The sequence below is a fragment of the Oryza sativa genome, chromosome 9 (genome assembly GCF_034140825.1).
Source record: "Oryza sativa Japonica Group chromosome 9, ASM3414082v1".
NCBI classification, from domain to species: Eukaryota; Viridiplantae; Streptophyta; class Magnoliopsida; order Poales; family Poaceae; genus Oryza; species Oryza sativa.
In genome coordinates this window covers 9,751,329-9,779,138 of record NC_089043.1, presented here as the reverse complement: position 1 = coordinate 9,779,138, position 27,810 = coordinate 9,751,329, and the positions used below count along the sequence as shown (strand labels likewise).

The 27,810-nt window shown below is 44.0% G+C and overlaps 3 protein-coding genes across 4 annotated transcripts; 2 read left to right on the top strand and 1 right to left on the bottom strand.

The window, feature by feature from the left end:
- Positions 1–545: 545 nt before the first annotated feature.
- On the top strand, positions 546–5,125 carry LOC4346583 (uncharacterized). Its single transcript, XM_015795942.3, has 8 exons — positions 546–740; positions 1,085–1,178; positions 1,517–1,584; positions 2,592–2,664; positions 3,116–3,225; positions 3,316–3,417; positions 3,618–3,717; positions 4,562–5,125. Exons 2-8 carry the CDS (start codon positions 1,095–1,097, stop codon positions 4,736–4,738), a joined length of 714 nt encoding a protein of 237 aa, XP_015651428.1. The 5' UTR covers positions 546–740; positions 1,085–1,094; the 3' UTR covers positions 4,739–5,125.
- Positions 5,126–16,393: 11,268 nt separating this feature from the next.
- LOC4346582 (glucan endo-1,3-beta-glucosidase 5) lies at positions 16,394–19,908 on the bottom strand. Of its 2 annotated transcripts, XR_003238678.2 has the most exons (3): positions 19,355–19,908; positions 17,669–18,857; positions 16,394–17,071 (listed from the first exon to the last, which is right to left on the bottom strand). XR_003238678.2 is itself a non-coding variant. In XM_015796018.3 (2 exons), the coding sequence occupies exons 1-2, from the start codon at positions 19,690–19,692 to the stop codon at positions 17,729–17,731; spliced, it is 1,467 nt and encodes a 488-aa protein (XP_015651504.1). In that variant the 5' UTR covers positions 19,693–19,908; the 3' UTR covers positions 17,550–17,728. The 2 variants fall into 2 exon arrangements, 1 of the variants encoding a protein (XP_015651504.1); XM_015796018.3 differs by lacking the exon at positions 16,394–17,071 and having other exon boundaries at positions 17,550–18,857.
- LOC112936468 (uncharacterized) lies at positions 16,584–17,144 on the top strand. The gene is made up of 2 exons (XM_026020497.2): positions 16,584–16,730; positions 16,972–17,144. The coding sequence occupies exons 1-2, from the start codon at positions 16,649–16,651 to the stop codon at positions 17,073–17,075; spliced, it is 186 nt and encodes a 61-aa protein (XP_025876282.1). The 5' UTR covers positions 16,584–16,648; the 3' UTR covers positions 17,076–17,144.
- Positions 19,909–27,810: the final 7,902 nt, after the last annotated feature.

The following is a 27,810-nucleotide window of genomic DNA, read 5'->3' as shown; positions in this document are numbered from 1 at the left end:
ATATGATAATGGTGATAGGTACAAAATTTAATTATAATACAAGTATCGACTATTCATTTAAAAGATTATGCTTTTCTGCTTTGAGGAAGACAAGAACCAGCTCGGTTATACACACTCTAGCCAACCATGCATGGAGATCTATATTTTTAAGGGTGGTTTTCTTAGCGGTTTTATTGTTTCTAACCAAGTTATAATTTTGTATTTTTTTTACTTATTCATCCAGCAATTCTGTAATAATTGGTTGTAGTTTAGTAAAGGCCAGAATCAATTCCATTATAAAAAAGTAACTCTTATTTAGACAATGTTTTGTAATTTATAGTCGCACATCATGAATTGGAGTTGAATGGACTATTTGCTATGGTTTTCTTTAGAGAAGCTATGATTCACATTTTTCAATAATTATATATATGTGAATTTTTCTCACATACTTTGGCTAACAATCACACGAATAGTCCCTACATGGCAATTTCTACAGTTTCTGCCCTATCCACCGTCCAATCTCATCGGACGGTTCTTAGTTGCCTTCTCGGCCCATCAGGCCCAGCACCCAAACCGCTGTGCTCCCTTCGTGGCGGCGACGCCGACGAGGCGTACGCGTCTTCTCCGCCGCCGCCGCCGCCGCCGCCGTCCGTCCGTCCGTCCGGTCGGCCAGCCGGCAACGGCCACCCGTGAGCGACATCCGCGACCGGCCAGAACCGCTTCCTTTGGTAGTCCGTGCCCGACGCCAACAAGCGGAGGAGGTGTCCCCTTGAACCTTTCTACCACTTGAATCTTGCAATCTTTTTCTTTTCCCCTTGCAATACGATTCTCCGTTCAATTGTCCCCGCCTCGGATTCTTGTATCTCGACCCGTCGATTGGATCTTGTTTCATTTTCATACGAATTGTCCATCGGATTGGACGCGTGCGCTAAGGTAGTTTGTAGTACAATTTTCCCCCTCTCCATTCGGAGAAAGGCCGTTCATAGTTTCTTCTGTTTATCTGGAATCAGGAGATTCATGAATTGCGATTTCGCGTTCATATTTCTGGAAATGAAGTTAATGCAATTGTGGTTATGCTTCTATTGTTGGTACCGTGTTTGATCAGATATCCCACAATGGGCATCAGTAAGACTGAAGTGAATCTGCTGCGGTTGCTTGACTCGGCTCCGCGGCAGCAGAACCAGGCTAAACTCATTCATGTAAGTATAGCTGTATCTCGGAATCCTAGCAGTTTTATTGTCCTAGTGGATTTCGCCCCCTAATTTTGGTCTGCACTCAGATTTCAGTTTGATGAGAATGGTGTATTCTGAATAACGTGCAACCAGTTTTAGAGGAAAAAGAATATAAACTAATCTTTTGCTGTTTTACCATTTGCTAATTGAATCGGTGATCTGCCAGCTTTTGTTGGATCCTATTTAGTTCATGTGTAACATTCGAGACATGATTTGGTGCTCTCTGTGGGACAACTGCATTTCACGTTTTAGATTATAAAGTTCAATTCCGTTTTCCTCTTAGCATGTGCAACCTTCAATCGCAGTATGTCACCACATCGAGGGAACTGTTGGAGAAGCTGGCAGCGGAAAATACGTCAGAAGGGATATCAAGGTACCTGCTAATTTGCTTTTATCATAATGTTCAACTGGTAACATTTTGGAATAATAAAATAGAATGGCGTAGCCTACAATCTACTAGTAGGCTTGTGTTAGTTGGTGCCAATGTTAGTATTGCTGGCACTAGACAGACCATTTAGTCAGATTTAGTCGTCAGTACTTTGGATTGCTGCGTCTGAGGACTGAATCACACAGGAACAAAAAAGAAGCAGTGGATAGCTAGTTGTCTACCAGCAATACATGTTTGGAGCGTCATAATTAAATATTCTTGAAAAAGGGTAACGTGGAAAGATAGTGGTAAACTCATGTTATTATTGCTAAAAAAATGACTACAGTTGTTGTTTACTAATTGGGCTGATTGAAAAGTCAAAACATCACATTTAGCTGGAGACTTTCTAGTGAAAATGGACATAATTTATTTCTTTTATCATTCGGAGGTCATGATTTCTTATTACTAGACTGGACATAGTTGAAGGTACTAAGGAACTTCCTAATTTTTTTTAAAAAAAATGACCAATTTTGGCTTCTTACAATGATATACAAGTTATTTCAAAATTATCATTTATTCATCTTTCTAGAACTGTTGAATGAAGCGATATAATGTAGCCAATGGTTCCTCATACAGATAATTCATGTAAGACTAATTGCAGGAATAGTGATATGGACCAGTTTTAATCATGAATACCTAATTAAAATATAATACATATATATGGAGAATCATTTTTCCGGTGCAGCCTTTAAATAATACTTAGTTTATAAATTAGATATTACTTTTTGGTTTACTGGATTTTTCATACTCTTTCTGCAAGGCAAGCTTCTTGTACCAATATCTAGAGTTTCATATTTTTGTTTCTTCCTTTCAATTCATAATATGTTTTTTACAGATTAATTTCCTATGAAATTTGCTGGAAGACTCATTCCTCCATATGTTTACCTCTACTATCTTCTTGTATTTGTATAACTGTTACATCTTCATTCATGGACAACTTCCTCTTGATTCAGTATTGCAAAAGGAAGGCTAAATGAGTATTCAGAGAGGATTGAGGAACTTGCCGCAAGGCTTGCTTCTCTAGTGGTATGTATTTTGTTGTTCAATTCCTCTTTTTGAGAAACTAGTAGATTTTACTCTGTTCTTTCTTTTGGGTTCAATTTAAACAGTGTCTTCATTACTATATATTGTACCAACCTGTATCTTTTCTACTTCTGACCATTTGATGTACTATGTATAAATAGACTAGACTATAAGTTCTCTTAGTTATGTTTACAATGGCCTAGATTTTTTTTTTTTTTACAAATTATCCTAATCAAACACAACTGCTCACATGCAAAACATTGTCAACTTTATGTTTTCTGTTCAATCTCTCCTGTTTTGATTCCAGTTCCAACATAAGTGGTTAAATTATTTTCTGTTTATTTACCCTGTATAAATGTAGTCCTAGGTCCTCAGTTACCTGAATGCAAAATGCTATTATAATCATATAGCGTGTATGCAGGCACTTTCTCTAACTATGTTTATGCTGGTTTAGCCTGGTTACGAAAATGCTGTTGAAGCCATCAGAAAAGAAGAAAGTTACCTTGAAGGGGAACAAATTAGAAGTCCAATAGCCTTATCCCCTGGATTGAGGAGGCGATTGACGTTAGTTAATTCTGTACCTTTCCTTGCACTAAATTGGTCATGGAGCTCATTCATTTTTTGGTAATTAATCTTATTATTATGGTTAAGCAGAGCTCTGCAAGAGATTGAACAACCTACCAATGCAAAAGAAAGAAATGTTGCAGAACCTCTTAGATTAGATGAAGCAGCCCAGGCAAACATAGAGAAATATAGGTATGTTCAGAATTACTAATTTCTCCTTACGAATTACCAGTAACCATTTTCAGTCCTTTTAGCTGGTCGCACAAACTAAGGTTATCTTTTCTCTTTATTTCTTGCTAAGCACCTGCCGTGAGGGATTTACTTAAATCAATGAATATACTGATTGTTCTTTTATACTGATTGTACTTTTATTGGTTTCATTGTCTTTGCAGGAATCTGCAAGAAGATTTGACTGATGAGATTGTTGAATTAGCACGCCAGCTGAAGGATAGCAGTCTTATGATGAACCAGTCTGTGCAAGCAACAGAGAAGGTAGACTTATTTTTTTGTTGGTACTTGATACTCTTATGTGAGTTAGCTCTTCTGCTGGTTATAACTTGGCAAACATTCAACTCTTTTTACCACTACTATAACTATTCCTGAATGACAATTCCATGATACACCAACTTATTTGTATTAAGCAAGCTATAAAAACAATATGAACTTCCTTGTGTGAACGCTGTTCTAATTTTGAAATATTAGTGTTATGTAACTGAATTTTGATGTTGTTCCCAAAGACCTTGTAGACTTTAATTAATTCCCACCAGCTGATAAGTGATAATGCTGCATCAATTTAGAGCAACAGTTTAGGTGTTTTTAATCAAGAAAATGTGAAACTACCTTAGCTTCACGCATCTTTGGGGAAAACATTGGGAACTGAATTACGTACATTCTTGTATCACTTTCCCAATTTACTGCTCGATAAGTGAAATAAATACTCTTTAACATGTGCACCTATATGTCAGAGACCCAATCATGTACCACCCCCTCCAACTATTTCTATCATTCATGCATATTCTCTTCAGCGTCCACTCTAATATTTAGTATGTAATAAGGGGCAACCAATTGAATAAAAAAAATTCCATTTTATGTTGACAATATTTGGATCACATGTAGGACTTCTGGACTTGTATATAGGTTAAGTTCAATAAATGACAGCTGATAACATGGTTTGATTAAACAAATTGTCATGTTCTGGTGTAAAAGGATCTTACACAAAAAAAATCAAAAAAATATGATCATTAAAGGATTGAAACTTCGATAACCCCTTGAGTGTGAATGAACTCCTTTTGCTTGCTGAAAGCATATAAAAATTGTCCACTTACTGTTGTTGCAGATACTTGATTCAACTGAAAGGGCTGTGGCATATAGCTTGGCAGGCACTGACCGTGCAAATGCACAAGCTGTGGAGGTGTCTTCGTTAACCTCCAAAACAACTTGTTTCCAGTGGTTTCTGCTTTTTGTAATGACCTGTATGTTCATCATGGTTGTTCTACTTATACGGGTAACCTAAGGCGTGGCATTCACTGAAACAAATGTGACCAGTTACAGTACATTACTGCTCGAAGATAGACCTCCATTACAAAATGCTGTACTGACTAGTATAAGTGATAGATGCTGCGACTTTCTTTAGTCAGCTAGCTAGAAGCTGTTAATAAATGAATATAGCAGGCTTTTGGCCATGTATAACCATGCTGACCGAGTTTGAATTCATTACCTAAAAAAAAATGGATATAGCAGGCAACCGCTGATATGATTTTTTTTCCCTCATTTTTTTGATGTGCAATGAGTTGTTCGGTGCTCATATTTTTGTAAGCCGCTGATATAGCAGGCAGACGCTGATATACTTCTTAACTTCCATTTGATGTATGATCAATGTATATATACTAAATTGCAAGCATATGTGTTGCCTTCAAACGAAAAATGTTTTCTAATATCAGGTCCATTTATAGCTACATTGTGAATTGTGATGGCTGAATAGCCTTTCACAGGTTGGAAAATTGTGTAGTTCTGAGATTCTCAAAGTAAGACTTCTATCCAAAATGAAAATGGTACTACGTTCACTTGTATGATCCTGTAGATTAAGAGTTTCTTTCTTACTTACTTTCTCTTTTTTTCCCCAAAGTGAAGTTTCACCTGGCATTGTTGTGTTTTTTCATATCAATGAATCTTGCTTGCTCTACCCTCAAAGGCATATGACATACTCCCTCTATCCAAAATATAACAACCTATGGCATTCAAATTTTGTTCAAAATATAATAACTTCACCCACATTTCATTTTCAACCAATCACATCATTTCACCATTTAAATTGTCCACCAACTTTCTCTTGTAAAACAATCACAACTTTTTGCCATTTAATACAACACATATTTTCTTAGGGCATGTTTAGATCCATTTGGAATGGCAAAAGTTTTGGTGACAAAAGTTTTGGCATTTAGATGCATGTTAAAGTTTTGCCATTCTAGCACTAAAGTGAGAGAGAGAAAGAGAGAGGGAGTGGTCCCAAAGCACTTTTTGGCACAATTTGCTACTATGGACTAGCAAATGCCAAATGCCAAATTGTCAACTTTTTGCTACTAATGTTTGATCCAAAATGACAAAAAGTGCTACAAAATGGCAAAACTTTTGCCATTTTGCAGGATCTAAACAGGGCCTTAATATCCATGTCCAAGCCTAAAACTCTATTTTGCCATTTTGCAGGATCTAAACAGGGCCTTAATATCCATGTCCAAGCCTAAAACTCTATTTTGGGATGGAGGTAGTACTTGTTTACACAAGTGCTAGGTCCCAAATTTTTTATATTTTAATCTATGCAAATGTGTTTTGATATATTTAAAGGCATCTCGTTCCTTTTCTTTAATTTTTTTATTCTATTCATTCGTTGATTTGGGTAGAATGTGCATTCTGGGCATTAAAGGCTTCTCATTTTTCGTTTAGTAAAAGAAAGAATAACTACATCATGAAATAATATTTTTCTATCATTCATTTGAAAAATCTTCTTTCGACTTATGTAGGGCTCCACCACTAATTTATTCCCACAAATTGTATTTCACACTGGAGCCTCAAATTCCTAGGTACTGCCGGGGGCTCCTAGCTAGCGCATGCGCGCTGCTAGCGAGCACCTCCCCCTTAAGGTTTAACTACATCTATTATCTATTAATCTATTAGTTAACACTTAACACTAATGATACTAGTAGTAATTAGGAAAGATTCTGAAGATTTTCTGAGAGATATTTTTACTAAAAAATTGAAAAAAATTTAAGTTAGATTCTAAAACTTTTAATTTAAGTTTTAAATTTTAAAGTCAAATTTTGAAAACTTTCAACTCAGATTCGAAAACTTTCAATTCGAAATTTGAAAACTTTCAAGTCCGGATTTGAAAATTTTGAAAACTTTTAACTTGAGATTTGAAAATTTTCAACTCGAGATTTGAAAACTTTCAAGTCCGGATTTGAAAATTTTGAAAACTTTCAACTTGAGATTTGAAAATTTTTAACTCGAGATTTGAAAACTTTCAAGTCCAGATTTGAAAATTTTAAAAACTTTCAACTCAGATTCGAAAATTTTCACTTGAGATTTGAAAATTTCGAGGCCAAACTGAAAATTTTCAAGTCAATATTTAAAAACTTTCAACTCAAAACATTTAAAAAAACACGTGTGCTAAAAGATTAAAAAAAGCGCAAAAAAAGCAAAAGAAACACCAAAAGAAAAAACGCGGAAGAAAAAAAAAAGGAAAAAACCGGCGTTAGAGAATGGTTATAGAAAAAAAAAATTTCACGCGCGCGCGTGGGTCTTGTGGGCCGGGCGTGCGCGCCGGCACAGCATGCGAGTTAGCAAAACCAGGTACTGCCCTGGTTTACACTTGCTAGATTGCTCCCATAATTAGCGAGCACTTTTGTGTGCATCACAGTTGCTGGCCTATCACTTTTGAGCTCACAGATCATTACCTTATCACCAACTTAAGTACGGTCAGATTAGCAAGTTACAACATCTTATAAGTACTAGCTAAATATCCATACTTTACTATGGATGAATTACATGCATGCTATATTATCTAAAAATATAGAAATAGTCATGCCTTTGAGGGGACCTCGCCTGATATTGCTCTTGTGCAGGATATTAGGGATGAGGCCGTGTTTGGCGGGATAAGGGTTTTATTAGTTTTTTACCATAAAGTTTGCTTGGTCCTGGACGTAATTTCCTTTTCTAGTTTCTGGTTGATTGTTGTGTTTATAACCCTCTTGTAGGAGAGTTTCTTGACTCCCCTCCTTTTTTTTTTCTTATGTACTTTTTCGAGGAAAAAAAAGTATTATTTAAAACAAATTAATTGTGAGGTTAAAGAACAATCCGTCACTAAATTATATTTTAAGATGAAATAAGACAGAAACAATATATGGAAGAACTATTTTTGTAATTTTAAAGTAGACGCAGGAGTAATTGGTAAACAAATAGGGTTAGTGGGGTGGTAAATTCACTGCGAAGAGCATAGATAGAAATCCTGAAACACAGGATCTTGGATTCAAAAGATCTGCTCGTAAGCAGGAAAGAAATTGTGAAAAATGACGAAATTTTTTTCGTTTTTAGATTTTTTTAAATTTTTACAGAAATAATCTATCGACCAAAAAAAATTACAGAAATAGCCCCTGCCGCCCCAATGGTGGGCGGCAGGCTGACGTGGCAGACGGTGGGTCGACCGTGCCGTCTACCGCCGTCGGCCAAAATTGCGATTAGACCCTTGCCGCCCATGGGCTAATTGCAATGTTGGCCGCCCATAAAGAGCTTGCGGCCGTACTTTTTTCATCTGGGTCCCTTGCCGCCCCAATAGAGGGCGGCAAGGGACCCAGATATAAAAAGTACAGCCAAAAGATTTTTCTATGTTATGTTAATAATAAATAAAGAAGTATTTATTGGTAAAACTTGTTAATATTGTTATAAAAATGTATTGAAGTTGGTTGTTGCGCAATTTCATATGTTAAGTGAGGTATTATTTTGTACCTTATTCGACGTATTAGTACTCGGATAATTTATATAGGCCTATCACAGTCTGGGTCGTAGAAACATTATATGGACTTAAACAAGGAGAATTATGTAACATGAAGAAATAGTAGTACAATTTGAACATGATACAACTATTTGCATTGCGGTTACATAGATGATATTAGATTCGAACTAGGAGGGAGGTAGTGCAATAGTTGAACACAACGACGATGTAGTAATGGGACAAGGAAGCATGACAGTAGAAATTTCAATATGCCAAGTTGTCCGATAATAGCTAACCCCTACGTGAGGATCCCTCTCCTCTCTCAAACTGCGCTTTAATAACCCTGTATTGCTCTGGTAGTTCAAGCTGCACAACACGGCTAGGTGGAGTTAGAACCCTTCTGGTGTCTATCCATTCTCTGTATTGACATCTCCTTAGTGGTTCCTGGGAGGAAAGAATAGATGTAAAGCAAGCAAAGTTAGTAAATGTTGTGAGAAAATAAGGATTCATGTAATCAAAATATTCTTACCATGAAATTGTCGTCAAGAATATTTGGACAAACAAAAAACCTTCGACCCAATGTTGTAGGATTTATGGAACGAAGAACCTGACAACGATCACCACACCTGCATCTTGGACGGGCTTTCCATGGAGGGAGTGCCGTAGTTAGCACCCGCCAGTCGCTCTGTTGTTCACGACATTGTCATTCATAAGCCGCTTTTCTCTGTAAGTATTGCTCAGTACTTTCGGATGCGAAATACCAGCGACCTTCTTGTAAACAAGTGGTTAGGTCGAGAACGGGATTTTCTGTATCGACCCACTCGATGTATGCGCAAGCCGTAGTGCGGGTCTGCCGAATAGAGTAGTGTTACGAAGAATAAAGCGATTGCCCATACGGAATGAATAAGCATATGCAAATAATAAAATACCTCACGGTCATAGTTAGGGCACCTAAAAAAGCTCCTTCCTCGAATATCAGGATTCCTCGAAGCCATTAGTTGGCATCGATCACCACATAGGCAGAGAGGACGCTGGCACCAAGGTGGTAGTAGGTATACACAAGGATCGCTACGCCAGTTTGGATCCTCAACACCCCGGCGTCTAGCCATTGACGAAAGCCGGTCGGATTTGTAATGAAGCAAGTGGGGAAGAGAGTACTGAATGTGACTGAGTTCTGAAAGATTGTGAGGCCTCACTCGTTAAGGCGACTTATATAGGCGCAAAAAAATCGAGTGATACCCCTGACATGTGAACGTGGTGGGGTATGGTGGGTACGCCTGATTGGCGCCGAAAGTTACATGCCTGATCGGTGCCGAAAGTTACATTGGTCGTATGCGCCAAATGGCGGGCAAATACTCGTATCGCACGCGAATAAAGGAGGCTGCATCGGTGCGGCAGAAAGTAGTCGTGCATGCACCGAAAGGTATCGTGCATGCGCCGAAAGGTATCGTGCACATATAACAACAACGTAGTCATTACACAAGCATACAGTACTAGAAACTGAAGCAAATAAACAAAGAGAAGACTGCTCTACTAGCCCTGCCCCGTGCCGCGACCACGCTTGGTCCTCCAGGCCTGTGCTAGTACGTGGTCCTGGGAGTAGGTGAAACGATCCGGTGGCACAGCACGGGTAGCACGAGTGTCCCGCGGAGGAGTGGCCTGCGCCTGGTCCTGCGTCTGCACCGGCGGTGCGCCTCCCAGCTGTGAGGGGCTGATGACGTCCTCTGTCGAGCCTGAAGCGAAGTTGATGTCAGTGATGTCGAAGAGCAAGGTGGAAGGCAGCAAGCGGTCCGACGAGGTCCCAGCATGGTCCAGTGGTGGACCCTGACTCGACGTGCCGGCTGCTTGTGATGAAGTCCCGGTGTACTGCTAGAACTGCGCTGAGTGCGAGGTCGACGCAGCTGCCTGAGACGCTGAACTTGCAGCCTGGGAGAAGTGGGCGGCCTGCGTCATAGCGAACTGGGCGAAACCTACACATCGACAACGGGGCCCTTGTAAGCTAAGACATAAAATGCATGTAAATTGATTGTCGAAGTAATGTTGTTTTTTTAAGTACTTGTGGGGGGCACAACAGAAGGCCTAGCCGAGGAAGGCGGGGTGCTGAACGGTGCACGAAACCCTGAAGCAATCGGCAAGTGAAACGGCTCAATTATATGTGCGAGGCATGTACAGAAATAGTAATAAAAATACTTACCTCCGTGCGAAGGGGGAGTCGGCCTAGGAACGTGTGCAGCTGGACGGGGACCGGTCGGTACGGGTGGTTGCTGTACAGCTGCGTCTACCCGAGCAACATCGTCTGCACGACAGGTGAGCACTCGGAGAATCGAGCGCATCGACTCCACCATCCACGTGTACGTCGTCAGGTGCTCCTCTACGGGTACCGGAATCCCCGCGCCTAAACGTTGGATCGTCGTTGAACCGTCAACGACGACCCGGTTGATGTCGTCGACCTGCATGGTTAATTTGTTCGTAAATATTCGTAAAATTTGACGAAGAGAAAGACATGAAAACATAAAGGAATGGTGCTATGCAGGGTACTCACAGCACGAGCGAAGTCCTGGTCGTGGTGCCTGGCGTAGAGGTCTCTAGTGCTCGCAACGTGGGGCTGCTGCTCCAAGGGAGCGAAGGTGACCCTAGTACGGGTGCGTGGCTGGTACCAGCGTAGGTAGGCCTGGTACGCCTCCTCAGTGTGTGGCTCTCCCTCGTGGTCCACGACCTCCTCGGTTGCGAGCAACCAGTCCTCAACAAAAGTCGCCAACTTGGCGGGCCAGTCGCCGGCTGACTGTTGACCCTTGCGCGAGTACCTGCGAATTAATGTGTAATATTAGTGTGAATCGACATATGTTACAAATTATTGTGAACAGGTAGATTTTAATGCAACAACGGAAAGCGTAGTGAAAGATCTTACCGGTGAATAGCAGCTGGGACGGTGGTCGGAAACGGTACTGGAAAGGGCTGACGGAAGCCGAACTGCCGCATCACGCGGAAAGGAGCGTGAGGCTCAACGCAGATGTCGAAAACCATCGGAACCGTAGTCATCTAGTACGCTTGGTCCCTGGTGCAGAGTGTGGACAGGCCCAACGGCGCACGAGCCTGGGTAGCCGCGGCACTGTAGGGCTCCCACACGACGTCAGTCGGCAGAAGGCGGTCGAACTCCATAACAAACTAAGGATACGACCGCCTAACCTGGATGTGAGCCCATCGGCGCTGCAATACGAGACGATCGATGTGATGTACAATGAACTTAGCAATTAACTTAACAATACGATAAGATCGATGCAACGTACCTGACGACGGCACCACAGAGTACCCATCGTAGGGTAGTCGACCTCTGGTCGCTCCTCGTACAGTGACTCCTCGTACGCGTGCTGGTCCACCTCAGGGCGGCCGATCGCAATCCTCTCAGCTGCCCAGATAGAAAGAGAGGGAACCCACCAAAGGTCGCGTTGGGATCCGTCTTCGTGCAAGCCTCACAAAGTGCACGGTACAGAGCCGCCAACAACGCGGAACCCCAGCTCCACTGAGGCACCTCGCCTACCGCGGCGTCGGCGATGCTCCTGGCGTAGTGCACGAGTCCCTTGTCGACCGCGTGCCCGTGACCGCCACAGAACATCACCCGGCGAAAAAGCCAGAGCAAGTACGCCTCCAAACAGCGGGTGTAGGAGTACTCGTCGGCCTCCGCCTGTAGCTGCTCGACCTGCAAGCCGTCGATAAAAAGTTAGGCACCTTAACTGTGGACTAAATATGTAATACACTTGTCATTTCGGTACAAAAACACTCACGGTGAACTGAAGCAGCCACCTCTTCGTAGGTCCGGTGTTGCGGTGGTGTGCCAACGGCTCGAGCGGGAGGTGCGGTGCGCGCTGTACTAGTGCGAAACGTGCCGTCAGATCGTCCTGCCAGTCCACAGCCGTGGTCACTGGCCCAACAGCCTCTCCCGCGAGCGGTAGCCCCAACAAGTACGATACGTCCTGTAGGGTAGGGGCTACCTCACCGCACGGCAAGTGAAAAGTGTGCGTCTCTGGCCTCCATCGGTCGACCAAAGCTGCTAGGAGGGACCTGTCCATAGTCCATCGTCTGACCGAGTCCGCGTCGCCGGCGGCAGCCTCCACCAGCCGACACATCGGTAGGAGGCCGGCCTCACGCAGCCTGCAATAACAAATTAATATGTCATTATAAAAAATATTACAGCGCAACTAACTTATAGTAATACACCGTTCGTACCTCTCGACAAAGGAGTCGTGAACCGTGAGTAGCTCACCGCACGTCCGAGCCCGGAACGTCCCAAGCTGAGCCCCCTGCACTGCAGTAAGGTGAGACCGGTATCGGTGATCTATCGCCGGGTCCAACAACTGAGGTGTATCCTAATGTGCCATCTCTGAAAAATATATTGTTTCATGTTAGAACAATTCAGAAAGTAGTAATGTAAAACAAAAGATAACTTGCAAAATTATGAAATAGTAATAAAATCATGAGAATAATTATGTACAACAAGAGTACAGGCTATTTAAATATAGCAAACGTTACTAATGGTACACTCCGATGACATGCAATTTAACATATATGTAGAGCTCGATAATATAACAAAACATTACGTGTCGAAGTCCGACATACATCAGCATACCTAAAGACGTTAGGCGCCTTAGTCCGACGTTACATCACGAGACCAAAAGACATGACATGCCGAAGTCTGACATTACACGACGAAACATAAACACATCGATAAGTTCGAAACGAATTACAAGCAAAGCCACATGCCAACATAGAACATAAGAACTACACCACGTATCCAGACGTGGCACGACGACGCCTAGGACGTGGTCGAGAGGAGGTAGTGCCTTCACCCGTAGGGCGAGCTCCATCTGCTGCTGATCCTGATAGTCCTGCCTCCGCCGCATTTGGTTTCTCCTTGTCTTTAGGACAATGCTTGTAGGTGTGCCCATGTTCATCGCATTTGCTGCAACGCTTCACCCTGCCAGCCTCCGACTCGTCCATATCATTGCGGATGCGACGAGTCCTCCTCCTTCCAGCCTTGCCTCGGAGCTTTGATGGGTCAGGAATATTGAGTACTTCATCGTTAGTCTCTGTGAACTCCCCAGCTATGCCGAACCTATAAAATCTCGCCGCTCCATGTATGATATATTGCTTGCTTACTGAAGTACTGTGACACATATACTGCATCTGGTATGCCACACTCCGCTGCGGCAGCAATGACATGGGTGCATGGCCTGTGGAGCAGCTTCGGCTTTGCACAAGAGCAATGACATGTGCCGTCGGCTTTGAGAACACACTCCTGCTTCACTCTGTTGCGGTAGATACCCCTGCCTGCCTTATCTTGACATAGTATCTCAAACCTGTGCTGTTGGGTACCTTGCACTAGAGCTCGATGTTTCATGGCCTTTTTACGCAACTCCTCTAGCTTTTTCTGCATGAAAGTTCCAAACAAAATGTTGTTATTTGGCATAGAAGGAAGAACTGCCTGGAACCGATCCCTAAAATACCTGCATGTCCCATGTAAAATGAATTCCACTATGCCAACTAGTGGCAGTCCACGGACACCGCGCATCACCCAGTTGTAAACTTCTGCCAAATTTGTTGTCATTATTCCATATCTAGCACCACCTGTGTCATACGCCTTGGCCCATTTCTCTTTTGGTTCATGCAGAATCCACTGAGAAAATTTCCGAATCTCCAATCCAGTTCTTCTAACCAATGTTGAACTATCCGTTGGGAAAGGTCCAAGAGCTTGAGGAGGGTCAGCAACGGCGGTCGATGGAGCCGCTGCACGCTGATCACTGCATTTGGCTGTCAACTCATCTAATCTCTTCCAAAGCTCATTGAATTTTTTCTCCTGGTTCTGATTGCACAGCCTCTTGAACATGTTCATGAGCTCCTTGTTCTTGAATTGCTTGAAGAAATTAGCTCCCATATGACGCATGCACCACCTACTCTGTACATCTTCCCAAACACCGGGGTATCCTCGTTCCATACTCCTAAACTGCAACTCTTCTATCGCTCGCAGAATGCCAGCGTGCCTATCATGTATCAGGCACACATTTGGCCTCATACCAACAACTTTTGTTTTAACCAATTTCAGGAACCAGTACCAGCTATCGGTATTCTCACTCTCAACAAAAGCAAATGCCAAGGGCAATACCTGATTGTTCCCATCTACCCCTATTGTTGTTAGTATCTGGCCCCGATACTTTCCTGTCAAGAATGTCCCATCAATGCAGAGAACAGGACGACAGTTCATGAATGCCATCTTGCATGCATGTAGAGCTAAGAACGCCCTTTGCAGCACACTCTTGCCAGGATGTTCAATTGAGGGGAATTTCTTCACTTCGTAAGAGCTCCCAGGGTTTCTTTCCTCGATAACACCAAGCAGGCGTGGCAAATTGTCATACGAGGCTTCGTAAGTTCCAAATCTCATCTCTATTATTTTCTGTTTGGCCCTCCAGGCCTTGGCATAGCTAATAGTATACTTGTATATCTCTTCGATGTGTCGGATTATTGACCTTGGTTCATATGTGAGATTATCGATGACATGCGCATACATCTCAGATGCAACAAATGCACATGTAATGTTCCTGTGGTATTTCTGAACACTAGGTAGAAAACATGTATGCTTGGTAACGACTGACACTGTCCAATAATCCTTCCATTTCCCCTTATACACGTGCACTCTCCAGGGACAACCATCTTTTTCCTTAACACACCGAACTTCATATTGCGACCGGTTTGACTTGGCAACCCAAAACTCTCTATGAAGTGACACTGCAAAATGTTTTACCGCCTCCTTCATATCTTCTGCTCTACTATAAATCGCTCCCTGAATAACCTCATTTTCTTTGTACTCCCATCTCACCCTATCCTCTTCAGAGACGATCAGCCCAGAAAAATCCTCACTAGCCCATTCTGCTGGATTAATATCCGTCTCATCATCTGACGAATCACCTTCCTCTACACGCTCATTGTCAGAATCCTCCCTCTCCATTTCATCCACAATGGCACCGACAGTCTCCCCCTCGTCGGCCACTCCACCTGGTTGAATGCCCACTGGAGCTACTACGTCCCCATCCTCTCGTGCGTTGACCTCCTCCACAGAAGTCTCATTTACTTCAGCACTTGGTCCCTCGCCATCATCCATGTTCATCTGCACACCTGGATCCTTCGGGTGAACAAACGGAACCAAAGCTAGAGGCCATCCGCGTTGCAATGCATTTTCCAAATACCATCTCCACACTCGAGAGTTTTGAACTGGCATTAGTTCCCAATAAAAACCCTCAGTTGCCCGACTTACTATAACATTGATTGTTATGTCACTTGTCTGTGGATCAACTCTCAAGCCCCTCATTAACCATCCTTTTATAGAAGATACACTCCTCTCAGCCGATCTATCAATTCCCCTTTCTGATACAATAAAATCTGACAGATCTACCCCAGTTGACCCGTAACGGACGTTTCCTGGTCCATACTAAACTTGGAATATTTGTTTGTTTGACATATCTGTCAACGAAATAACTAGATCATATTACTCTTTCATGCAATAAACATCTACAACGTAATATCTTCTTGTGTAAGCCAATGCAACGGTAATGTATTTATTCCAAACTAGCAGATCTACGTAGTTACCGATATCTACAATACGCACTTCTAGATTAGTACAACTAAAACCCTAAAAATATAATGCATTTATTCAAACAAATTTTTAAAAAATACACACTATTTAACTCAATAGTCACATATAGGATCTGTGAATATTACCTGAAATCGGCGTCAGAATCCGGCAGGCTTCGCCCCTTCTTGTCTTCTCCTCCCCTCTCTTCTTTTTTTTTTCATTGGAATTGAGGAGGGAGGAATAAGGGCTGGGGGCTGGGCGGCAAGCCTTTTATAGGCAGCGAGGCCTGCCGCCCGGCCAGAGGGCGGCAAGGGGCCGCCTGCAAAATGGCCGGCCCCGACTAGCTTTTTTGCATTCGGGCCCCTTACCGCCCCACCAGAGGGCGACAAAGGTTTTCCTGAAAAAAACCCTCCCTCCGTCACCGCCCGTTCCTCCCCCGTTTGCCACGTCAGCTTACCGCCCCAGAGGTGGGCGGCAGGGTCTATTTTTGTATTTTTTTTGGCCGATAGATTATTTCTGTAAATATTTAAAAAAAAATTTAAAACCGAAAAAATTTCGAAAAATGACAACGCAGGAGTCCACACCGACACAGACAAAACTTGATATCTGCAGTCCAACATCTACAATGGACCAGTCCAAGTCCAGCAAAGCGGCTACATCTTATCAACAAATTTCAGGTATGGCACATCACTTACAAATGCTAACTCGGTCATCCTTTACAATATATATACACCGCAGATCACTGCCATATTTGCTTAGAGATCTCCTGAAAGCTCTGCATTCTGAAGCATCAAGAGAGGAGAGAACAAGAAAGAAACATGAGGAGGAACACTGTTCTTGCCCTTGTGTCCTGGCTCATGCTGCTTGCACTCTTCATCACCACCGCCACTGCATCGCTGCGTATGTCATATATTAGGAAATTTCCTGTTTATTCATCTATTGGATTTTTTTTCTATAAGTGTTCCAGAAATATAAACATGTCAATCATAATGTCAGTTAGATGCTCTCTTCATTGGAAGTTTGATTCTTTTGTGGTAATATTGCAAGCTGGCAGTAGAGAGTCATGCTCCTCTGCTGTTGGCATGTTAGCATCATGTCATGTCCATTTTATGAGCTTCATCTTGGAAACATTTCTTTTCAGCTTGCAGGTGCTGCTGGCTGGTGCAGCATCCAAAGGTGACCTGTGGCCATGCCTACTGTGGCGAAAACTGCTGCCCTCCTACTCCACCGCCATCGTCGCGCTGAATGGAAAAAAAAATGCCTCAGGCTTGTTAGTCAGTAATATGAAATATGAAATAAAGTCTACTGGAATAATGTTGTACTCAGCTGCTCTTCAGTGAACATCTACACTGATATGCACCAATGAAACACCTTACATCAAGAGCTTAAGGCTGCAAGAATGCAATATTTTCCTTTAAACTGGTGGCAAATACACAAATGAGAAATTTCACCACCAGGTCAATTTTAATGCACGACACAACAATCTAATCTTCAATTCTTCATATATGGCTAGAATGCAATATTTTCCTAAAACTAGAAGTCAATAATACAATATACTTTATATTCACAAGGACAACATATCATTCTGGTATGTTCAACAGATCATTTTCGACATCAGGCTGAACATATCATTCGAAGGTACATGAACACCCAAAAAAACTAAGATCTGTTAAATTGTAAATTGCTGGCAAAAACATGTTTCTTCAGAATCAGGAGAAATTTCAGCACAAATCAACTTTCATATATATATGGCTAGAATCTCTTTTCCTAATCTCACACAATCTAATTTTCATATATGGCTAGAATGCCGTGGTTTCCTAAATCTACTAGAAGAATACCTTCTATAACACAAGGCCACAGAAAGTATGCCGATGTGTCCTAACAGATCATTTTCGACGTCAGACAGAACCCATCATTCTAAGGTACATGAACACCCAGAAAAATAGAACCCACACCCCACAACAAACCCCACAACCGCAGCCACAGGAGGAAACTGCAGAGCTTTTACTATCATCAATTCCAACAAGAAAGCGACACTCGCCCATGGATGGATCAAGGTAAGTTATCATCCCATTCCCATCGAAATCGCAACTCTTAGCATCCTGCTTCTGTTGCTGATAGTAGCTGTTGAAAGCATAAGAAACGTTGGCCTTCTCTCCAATGCCATAGCAGGAACCTCCATAGTCGAGTGTGGTACAATCAGCCATAGAGCAAGCAAGCTTTAAGTGATTTGCAACATTATCAAGATTCTGGGCAGGGTTTGCGATGCACCACCGTGATGGAAGATATGGCACCTCTCTAGCATTCTTAAGTACCGGATTCCCTAAACCAAGATTCAATGGGTACTTGGCTTGTCCATCAAATGAGAAGATCCCCCAGTGTCTCTCAAAGTTTCCAGGTAGTATGCTCTTTTGCTCTTCATCAAAAAGGCTGAAAAGATAGACATCAGCTGGAGGTACACCAGGACGAAGCGGAGTTCCTTTGTTGTTCATAACACGATTCATAAGACCTTGGTTGAATGCCCTTGCTGCAGTTAAGTTTGCACTCGGTGCTCCTTCAGTTGGCCAGCCAACTTCACCAATTGCAATCGGTAGCTGTCCATATCCAATTTTACCCAGCGCAGCAACTAATGTGTCAAAGTTGCCATCAAAAGCATTGTAGTATGTGTTAGGACCATCTACAACCGGGTGAGTAGATCCCTCGAAGAAGGCATAATCTTGTGGAAAGTCAGAGCTCTGATAAAGACTGAGAAAAGGGTATATATTGACCACAAATGGCGCTCCACTAGAACTGAGAAAAGCGGCGAGCTGGGTCATTATCTGAGTCAGTTCAGTCCTAAAAACTCCTTGTGATGGGAGAGAAGCACTCTGATAAGCATCAGCATTGCATGGGACAACAAGCTTCACATAGCTAGCAAGATTAGCCTTCACCAGCGATTGCTGAATGTTTGTCATTGCTGGAATAACATATGACTGGAATTGACCCTGGTAGCTCGTCAAGAACGGCTCATTTCCCACGGCAATGTATCTGTATAAAATTCATAGGGTAATTACTCAACAGCACATAACTAAATGAGATAAAATGTAGTAATAGCCAATTCCAAAATGACATTGCCAATAACAAACCGATATACTATTGATATTTCTAAGATAAAAATAGGCAATTACAACTAAATCAAATCAAGATGATGCAGATTTCCACCCAATACCAAATCGAAGTTTCAATGTAATTATTGAAGGCAAAAAAGTTGTCACCAATCTTCATGTGTACAAAAAGGTGAATGAGATCTTCGACATAAAGCGATCAAAATAGTCTAAAGCAAAGCGAATGTACATTTAAGTAAAGCTAAAGAGATCCAGGAACTACGCCCAAATCAAATCCAACAATTTGTAACCAAACTAAATGCAAAGAATCCTACATTGGCCACCCAAACCACAAAAAGGAACAGTGATAAGTACCTTGATCTACAGAGAGTCACTGCAGGAGATCTCAGAATCAAGACTGAAGCGGCGGGAGGCACTCACCGGATGTCGACGCCGCCGCGGCCGACGTAGCGCGAGACGTTCTGCGCGACCCAGGCGTCGGCGGCGGCGGGGGATCCCGCGACGGCGGCGAGCTCGGCGTTGGTGACGCCGACCATGACCTGGAGGCCGCTGCCGGCGAGCGCGCGCAGCACGGCCGGGTCGGCGTCGAAGAGCTTGACCTTCCCGATCCGGTTGGCGCGGAGCAGGTCCACCACCACCGGCGGCGGGACGCGGTGGGACGACAGGGTGCCCCAGTTCACCCCGACCGCCGCCTCCGCCGGGGGCGCGGCCATCGCGGCCAGCAGGAGGGCCAGCAGCGCCGCCGCGAAGGCGCCCATCGCCGGGCGTCGGCGGGGTGGGTGGGTGGATTCTCGCGTTCTTGGATGGAAAAGGGTTTGGATCTTTGGGTGGGATTCGGCGAGAGCTTTGAGTTGGTGAGAGAGGAGAAAGGGACGAAGGGAGTGTGGTGAGAGTGAGGTACTCCAGTACCACTAGTAACTGGGATCTGTGTGAGCTCGAAGCTTCTCAAATGGCGAGCTAGTGGAGTGGAGTGTAGCAGTGGAGAGGAGATAATTTGGTAAAAAAAGGTTGTCGCTGCTTTGTCATCGGACTGAGGCTGACAGCTGCAACAGTAGTGTATGAATGCGAGAGCCGTTGGGTTGGAGAATCGAGGAATGCGGTAAGAGCAAATTCAATAGTAGAGTTAACTGCTGGCTCCAAAATTCAGTATAATCATTTAAGAGATAACTAAACCACGATGGTAGATATAACAATTGACTACACTCATGCTTTAACTAAGATATCCTGTCAGGTATTGGTAATTTCTGCATGTTCAAGTTCTGATTCTCTATTGGTTGTCCCGAACTGCAGGGGGCCAGAGTGCCTAGGCGCTCGTGCTTGAGCCGGCGACTAGATTGTCGTCCCATTTGCTCTCTCTGATTTTTCTCTCTCTATCAGTATATGTTAAAATATTAGGTAAGCAGGCTATTAGACCTGCTATGTACCTGCTCTAAGGGCACTAGGCAGGTGAAAAATGTCTCCTTCCCTGCTATTGCTCGCTGCTGAAAAAAAACAATCAGTTCATTTTTTTAATAATGAAAATGATTCATCTTGGTATTGCTTTCGTCCTAAAATATACACCCTATGTCTAAAATGATAACTTTTAGGGATGAATCTGAACATATGTATATCCAAGTTTATATCTAGAAGTTAGTTTTTTATAGAATAGAGGGAGTAGATATTTAGTAGAGGATGTGTTTATATTTTGGGACGAAGAAATTATCTGTTAATAGACACACGGTAAAAACAAGATAAATTAAAAAAAACTCCATGTTATGGGACAACTCTCAGCTTCCTCATGATGATATCCAACTGAATATCTAATAAAAAAACATAGAATCTAAAATAATATTCTATATGAACTACGTCATCTAAACGGTAACAAAAGACCCGTGGCTACCAAATTCAAAACTGTAGTTCTACTATACATAGTATCCTACTACTCCTATGAAATCATCAAGGATCAAGAATGCAGCTAACTGAAATATACGAAGATAACCTATATGAGGTTAAACAATTTTTTATTGTTGACAACTATATTATGGCAACAACACCAAATTGATCAATATAAGACACTACTTCTAAATAAAATCAGTTTTTAAATAAATCTAGACACCTCCCTTAGCCTATTACCAAAATTATTTTTAGCATTTCAAGGAGGGGGTGTTGAAAGCAAAAGGACGCATCCCAAACACAATGTGCGACATGTTATCCAAAGAAAAGATGTTAAAGCAATCATTTCACAAATGTCGTGTTCTATTGTTTTCAGCGTTCAGTGATGGCTTACGGGGACAGGACAGCCTAAGCCTATCCTGCTTGAGAGATTGTGTGTACACCTGAATTTGGCACGTAAAGTCGAAATAGGGAAAATTGCCAAAGTTTAAAAATCTACCGATGTTTCCTTTTGGAGGCCGGCTGACTGCCGTGTATAGGCCGGTCAGACCGCTGGCATGTGGCCGGTCTGACCGACAGAGTCCGAGCCCGAATCAGTTTTATCGGGTCTCGAGTTTTCTTTGCTTGGGAAGACATGTTTCGGGTTTCCTTTAGTTTCTATCCCAAGTTGGACGTGGAGGAGGGCCCGTAGAGGGCAAGACCAACCCCTATATAAGGGACAAGGCCCGTTCAATTGTAAAAAATATCCTACAATCAATCAATCGAATCGTTTTTTTTATATTGCTTCTAGTTCTAGTTTAGTTTGTGCATCTTTGTCGAGTGCGCCATAAATCGTCCGTCGCCACTGCGAGAGTGTGACACCTCTTTGTAGGTTTGTCCTAAAAACCTTCCGTTTTGCCCACGAGTTGGGTAGTTATCCACCATTTCATCTAGATCAGTTCCGTTAGCCGATTTAGTTTATCAAAACCCATCTTGATGTAGCGCTTGCTAGATTAGGGTGGTTGGCGACTCTACGATTACCGCAAGACGTTTAGGTGCTGTGATCGTGCTTGTCAACTTCTCAAAAAGTTGTCAACACGATTTTTGGCGACTCCACTGGGGAAATTTGCTCAACGTCATCTCAACTTCGACTCCGCCATGTCAAAGCAAAGCAAGCCGGAGGTGGATGGATCCAATGTCATCAAGATTTCTTTGGATGATCTAGATAAGGAGCAACGTCAAGAATATGGAGCGTCAATTCAAGGCGTGGCAAGAGGAGGCGCTGACGAGGATGTTCACCAAAATTCGTTAAGGAATGATTCGCAAGCCCGGTCCTCCTCTCCAACTTGCTACTAAAGAGGTAAAAGAGGTAAATCCTAAAGAACTTGCAATTCCTGTTCAAAAACTCGTAGCAATTACTGCTGTTGTTAATAAGAAACTTGATACTGCTATGAAAGCTTGTTTTAATGAGAGCATTAAGGATTATATGAGTTCTAAATTCGGCTCTTTCATAGCCAATTTACCACCTAAAACCTCTGCAAGCACTAGCCAAGCCCCTGTTAATCAAATATTTAACAAATCCGACGAGGCAAATATGCAATCAGTCGGTGAGGGAGAATCGGCGCAGTCGGCCGGTCTGACCGGGCCTAGTGGCCGGTCGGACCGCGGCCTCTCTCTCGGTCTGACTGGCCAGACGGCCGGTCCGACCGGGCAACCTCAGTCAGATGGCCGGTCTGACTGCTCTGACCGCACCTCTGGACGTCGGTCAGACCGGACCCTAGGTTGGTTAGACTGGCGTAATAGTGCTGATACCGAGGATTGATCCTATAACTAATAATGGGCTTTTATACCATATTCCAGTACATGATCCTCCTATAGCTACTGTTAATCCCCAAATTCCCCCACATATCCCTAACGCTTACAATGATCCTAATAGAGGGTATCCTCATCACACTGGATATGGCCAATATAATAATATTGTGCCACAACAACCACTTTTTAGGCCACCAAACCCACCACCGAATCCACCAAGGCATGAAACTATGGAGGATCGGATTAGGACTATCATTAGGGAGAATTTTGGGATTGAGGTAAGGTATTGTGCTAGGGTTTACCAAAAGCCGTATCCTGATTACTATAATAATGTCCCATATCATCGTGGCTATAGAGTTCTCGAATTTACCAAGGCTATGTTCGGGAGGCATGGAGATGATGGGTTGAAGAAGACCAATATGATTCTCAATGGTTTCAATAGTGAACCAACGGAGACGAAATATGTCTTTTCGGTGGAGCTTACCGTGGGAAACAAGACGTTGCCAACTGCTTTCTTCATCGTCGATATACAAGGTAACTATGGTGTTATTTTGGATTGTTGTTGGATTCATACCAATTGTTGTGTGTCCTTTACCTTGCATCAATGTTTATTTCAATAGGACGGCGATGATATTGAGATTGTTCAAACGGATACATCGGCCGAGGTTGCAATGGCCGATGCTTCAATTGAGTGGCAACATGGGAATATTCAATGCTTATCGGGGTTAGATCTCTCTGGCTATGATTTTATTAGTGTTTCTAATGGTAGTTTTTGTCACGACCGGAAATAACCCAACGGGCGTTCCTTATGTGCGTGTATTATTCCTTGTCCCAGGAGGCAAGGTACACCAAAAGTTGATACAATTCAGAGTTTAACAAGCGGAAGCGTAAATAATTAATACACGGGTGGCGAAGGCCCAGCACACAGGAAGACAAACGAAAAACAGCGGAAGACTAGGGCGACGACCACAGGCGCTTGACGGCAGGCACGAGCTAGACACCAAAGCCTTCATCTTCCAGGAACTCCTCTTCTGGGTTTGGGAAAAAATTGAGCAAGACTGAGTACAACCACCGTACTCAACATAACACACCCATGAGTGCAGAATAAATGCAAGGGAGTACAAGGGAGCCATAATATAGGGGGTTAGGATTTGCAATAAACAGCATTAAAAGTCACTTAGTTGCTCAAAGCTATTTTGTAAATACGATCCTAGAGCTATGCAATATTATTAATCAAGGCCGTGAACCCACACGAACCTGCCTTAACCCAAGGCCTACGATGATTCAGACCGAACTAGCAACCCGACCCTGGGTCCCAGCTCGTCCCAAGCCAACCCAGGCCAACCATTCCACCTTTTAGTTGTTAAGCAGGTTTTAAGAATTAAAACACTAACTTGGGTACATTGTTAGGCTTGCCCATAACCGAGGGCGCGGCTATTCAAATAGGTTATACTCTGATCAGAGGTGTACATCTTTACCCACAAGACACATCTTCCTCACGTGTAACCACGTGCCACATACCACCACGGTATACGGGCGAAAGACGTGACATAGTTTCCAACCCATCCTAGCCATAGACAAGAGTACCGACCCAACCCTACCTACGGCCGGAACCTCCGGGACAGGTAGGCAGGACTGAGCCCCTAGCAGCAGGACACCAGCCCTGTGCCATGACATCTCGACTACCGGGCCGCAGCTCGTGTAGCCTTCATATGCCCTAGAGATGTCCATCGACCCCCGACTTCGTCCATCTCCATCCGTGTACTTTTGTTTATAACCAGACTGAGCCACAAACTAAGCCTTACCCACTAGACATATGGAAGTACGGTAGTGCTTTGCAACAGAGGCCCGAAGACCGGTCCTTATATGGCCGAGGTGCTACTATCAAAACTATGCACCCCGAGCCCAGCCTAAAACCATTTTGAGGATTTTGAATAGAGGGGGAGGTGTGAATCCAATTCCACAATAATCCAACCATTCCATAGTGTCCAGGTGATGAGAATATTCCTAAAGTCTAGAGTTGTAAAACCACCTAATGTTGCCTAATTAATCAGCGAAGCATCTACCTAAATTCATACTAGTGGTACCATGAGTAGAGTGTCCACTAGTTGGGGTTTTGTTTATTCTAGGGTGAACAAGGTAATAATAACAATAGCAATAATAATAAGGTCATAACAAAGGAAAATAGGCATGGCTAAATAAAACAGTGATAACGCGGGAATTTAAATAAAGCGATAATGCAATAATTTAAATCAAAATAATTTTATAAAATGGGATTCAATATGTTCAAGGATGATGTAACTTGCCTTGCTCGCTTTCCCAAACGTCGGCTTCAACCTCCACGAAGAGCGGATCTTCCGAAGCTGCAGCGTCTACACGACCAACGGAAAAGAAAAAGGCTTTTACTCTAATAAACTCCATATAACAAGCAGGAACAAAGCACAAAAATGGGTTCTTGACTTCTTAAGGAAAAATTAGAGACTTGAACGGTCCGATTCCGAGTTCAAATGGCCAAGTTATGGCCATTTGAAGTCTATATGCTCTTTAAATGAATATTTGCGAATTTCTTCATTTAAATTTTAATTTGCGTCAGCCGAGGGGGGGAGGGGCGCGCGGACCAGGTCGACGGGGTCGGTGGCGTTCCGGCGGTTGGCGACCAAAACGGAGAGGTGGACGAGGTCGGCGAGGATGCGGCGAAGCCGAAGGAGGCGGCGCCGAGGCTGGAGACGGTCCGGGACGACGACGGCGGCGGACCGGAGCTCGGCGGCGGCGGTGGAGAGAGAGAGCGACGGCGCGAGCTCGATTCCGGCGAGGAGACGGCGCGGCAAAGGGTGGAAACGGGCGAAGGAAGTGCGGGGAGGGTTTAAATAGGGTTGGAAGGGGGAGAGGGCGGCCGGGGAGGAAGGAAACCGGCGCGGGAGGTCCGGCCGCCATCAATGGTGCCGGCGAGATTTGCGGGGGCAAATCCGCGCCGTTTGAATGTGAGAGAGAGAGGGAAAAATGGGGGGAAAGGGAGAGGGGATCACGGGGAATATTTCCCCCCACTTTATTGCACGCGGGGACGGCGGGAGGCGGCGGGATTCGCGGCGGCGGCGGCGCTAGGCGCGGGCGAGGCGGCGGGAGCGGCGGGAGGATGGGGATGACAGGTGGGCCCCACCCGTCAGCGAGGGTGGCGGGCGGGCCCGCCCGTCAGCGGCGCGCGCGCGGAGGGGCCGTGTGGGCCGCGGGGAAGAGGAGAGGGGGGAGGGAAATGGGCCGAGCCGGCCCAAGAGAGGGAAGGGGAGATTTTTAGGGTTTTTCTTTTTATAAAACCTTTTCAACTTTGTTTATTTCTTAACAATTATTATTTGTGCTCTGAAAATTCCACTAAAATTTATTTATACATTTTAGGCTTTTAGGAAATATACAAAAATCCTCTAAGCCTTATTTGACTTTTACTTTGCACATTTTAATTTTTTTTGGAGGCTTTCACAAGGATTTTAATTATTCTAGGCATAATTTTAAAGGATATATTTTAGGGTCGTTTTGGGACGTGACAAACCTACCCCCCTTAAACGGAATCTTGACCCCGAGATTCGGAGGAACTGGCGAAGAGATCTGGATGGGCTGCCTTCAGCTCGTCTTCACGCTCCCAAGTAGCTTCTTCCTCGGCATGGTTGCTCCATTGGACCTTGCAAAAACGGATTACCCGGTTCCTGGTCCTGCGCTCCATGCTGTCCAGAATCTTCACCGGCTTCTCTACATAGGTCAAGTCTTCGCGAACTTCAATTTGCTCTGAATCGGCCTGCTCGGACGGTACTCGAGGACATTTCTTGAGTTGCGACACATGGAAAACATCATGCACGTTGCCCAAGGAGGCGGGCAGCTCCAATTGGTAAGCAACTTCTCCGTGTCGAGCAATGATGCGGAAAGGTCCCACGAACCGAGGTGCGAGCTTCCCTTTCGTCTGAAACCTGTGTACGCCCCGCAATGGCGTGACCCGAAGGTACACAAAATCGTCCACTGTGAATTCTAGGTTACGGCGTCGGTTGTCTGCATAACTCTTCTGCCGGGACTGTGCCACCTTTAGATTATCCCGAATGGTTCTGACTTTAGCTTCAGCTTCTCTCAGGATATCAGTCCCGAACACTTGGCTTTCCCCAACTTGGTCCCACAATAGCGGTGTCCGCCATTTGCGGCCATACAACGCTTCATAGGGTGCCATTTGTATGCTGGCTTGGTAGCTGTTATTATAGGAGAACTCGGCATAGGGGAGACTCTTATCACAGGTCTTCCCAAAATCTAGGACACATGCGCGAAGCATATCTTCTAGGATCTGATTTAGACGCTCGGTCTGTAGATCTGTCTGCGGGTGATACGCGGTGCTGAAATTTAATCGGGTGCCCAACTCTTCTTGGAGCTTCTTCCAGAAGTGAGAGGTGAATTGGCTTCCCCGATCAGATACAATTTTCTTAGGAATGCCATGGAGACTCACGATCCTAGCAAATAGAGTTCAGCTAATTTGTTCCCCCCATAGGTGGTCTTTACGGGAATGAACCGGGCTACCTTGGTTAGTCGATCCACGACTACCCATATAGAATCATATCCACCCTAGGTTTTTGGAAGTCCGGTGATGAAATCCATCCCAATTTCATCCCATTTCCATTCTGGTACTTGGAGAGGTTGGAGAAGTCCGGCCGGTCGTTGGTGCTCTGCCTTGACACGCTGGCACACATCACAAAGGGCCACGAACTTTGCAATTTCCCGCTTCATACTAACCCACCAGTATTTCTCTTTCAAGTCTAAGTACATCTTCGTGCTGCCAGGATGGATGGAATAGGGACTTTCGTGAGCTTCCTGAAGTATCAACTGTTTAAGTTCTCTGTCGTCTGGAACGCATACCCGATTTCCGTTCCATAGGGTTCCGTGTTCATCCTCTGTGAAACCAGCGGCTTTACCCTGTTTCATATTCTTGAGGATCCCATGCATATCTGGATCATTCTTCTGAGCCTCGCGGATTTGATTGAGCAAGGTAGGCTTGGCTTCCAGCATAGCCAAGAATCCACGACCAACTATGCTTAGGTTCAGGGCTTCCTGCATGAGCACACACCCCAATCCTTGGCGCGAAGCGTCACAGTACACCAGGAAGTCCTTACGAGTATCCGGTAGTATTAACACTGGCGAGGAAACTAGCTTCTCTTTGAGAGTTTGGAACGCCTTCTCGCATTGCGGGC

Bases quoted from the DNA above. Each gene is read 5' to 3' on its own strand.
- LOC4346583 (XM_015795942.3), top strand. From the start codon at position 1,095: ATGGGCATCAGTAAGACTGAAGTGAATCTGCTGCGGTTGCTTGACTCG. The intron at 1,585-2,591 runs GTACCTGCTAAT...CTCTTGATTCAG, and splicing joins ACGTCAGAAGGGATATCAAG to TATTGCAAAAGGAAGGCTAA. The intron at 3,718-4,561 runs GTAGACTTATTT...CTGTTGTTGCAG, and splicing joins CTGTGCAAGCAACAGAGAAG to ATACTTGATTCAACTGAAAG.
- LOC112936468 (XM_026020497.2), top strand. From the start codon at position 16,649: ATGAGGAGGAACACTGTTCTTGCCCTTGTGTCCTGGCTCATGCTGCTT. The intron at 16,731-16,971 runs GTATGTCATATA...ATTTCTTTTCAG, and splicing joins CACCGCCACTGCATCGCTGC to CTTGCAGGTGCTGCTGGCTG.
- LOC4346582 (XM_015796018.3), bottom strand. From the start codon at position 19,692: ATGGGCGCCTTCGCGGCGGCGCTGCTGGCCCTCCTGCTGGCCGCGATG. The intron at 18,858-19,354 runs GTGAGTGCCTCC...AATTTTATACAG, and splicing joins CGCGGCGGCGTCGACATCCG to ATACATTGCCGTGGGAAATG.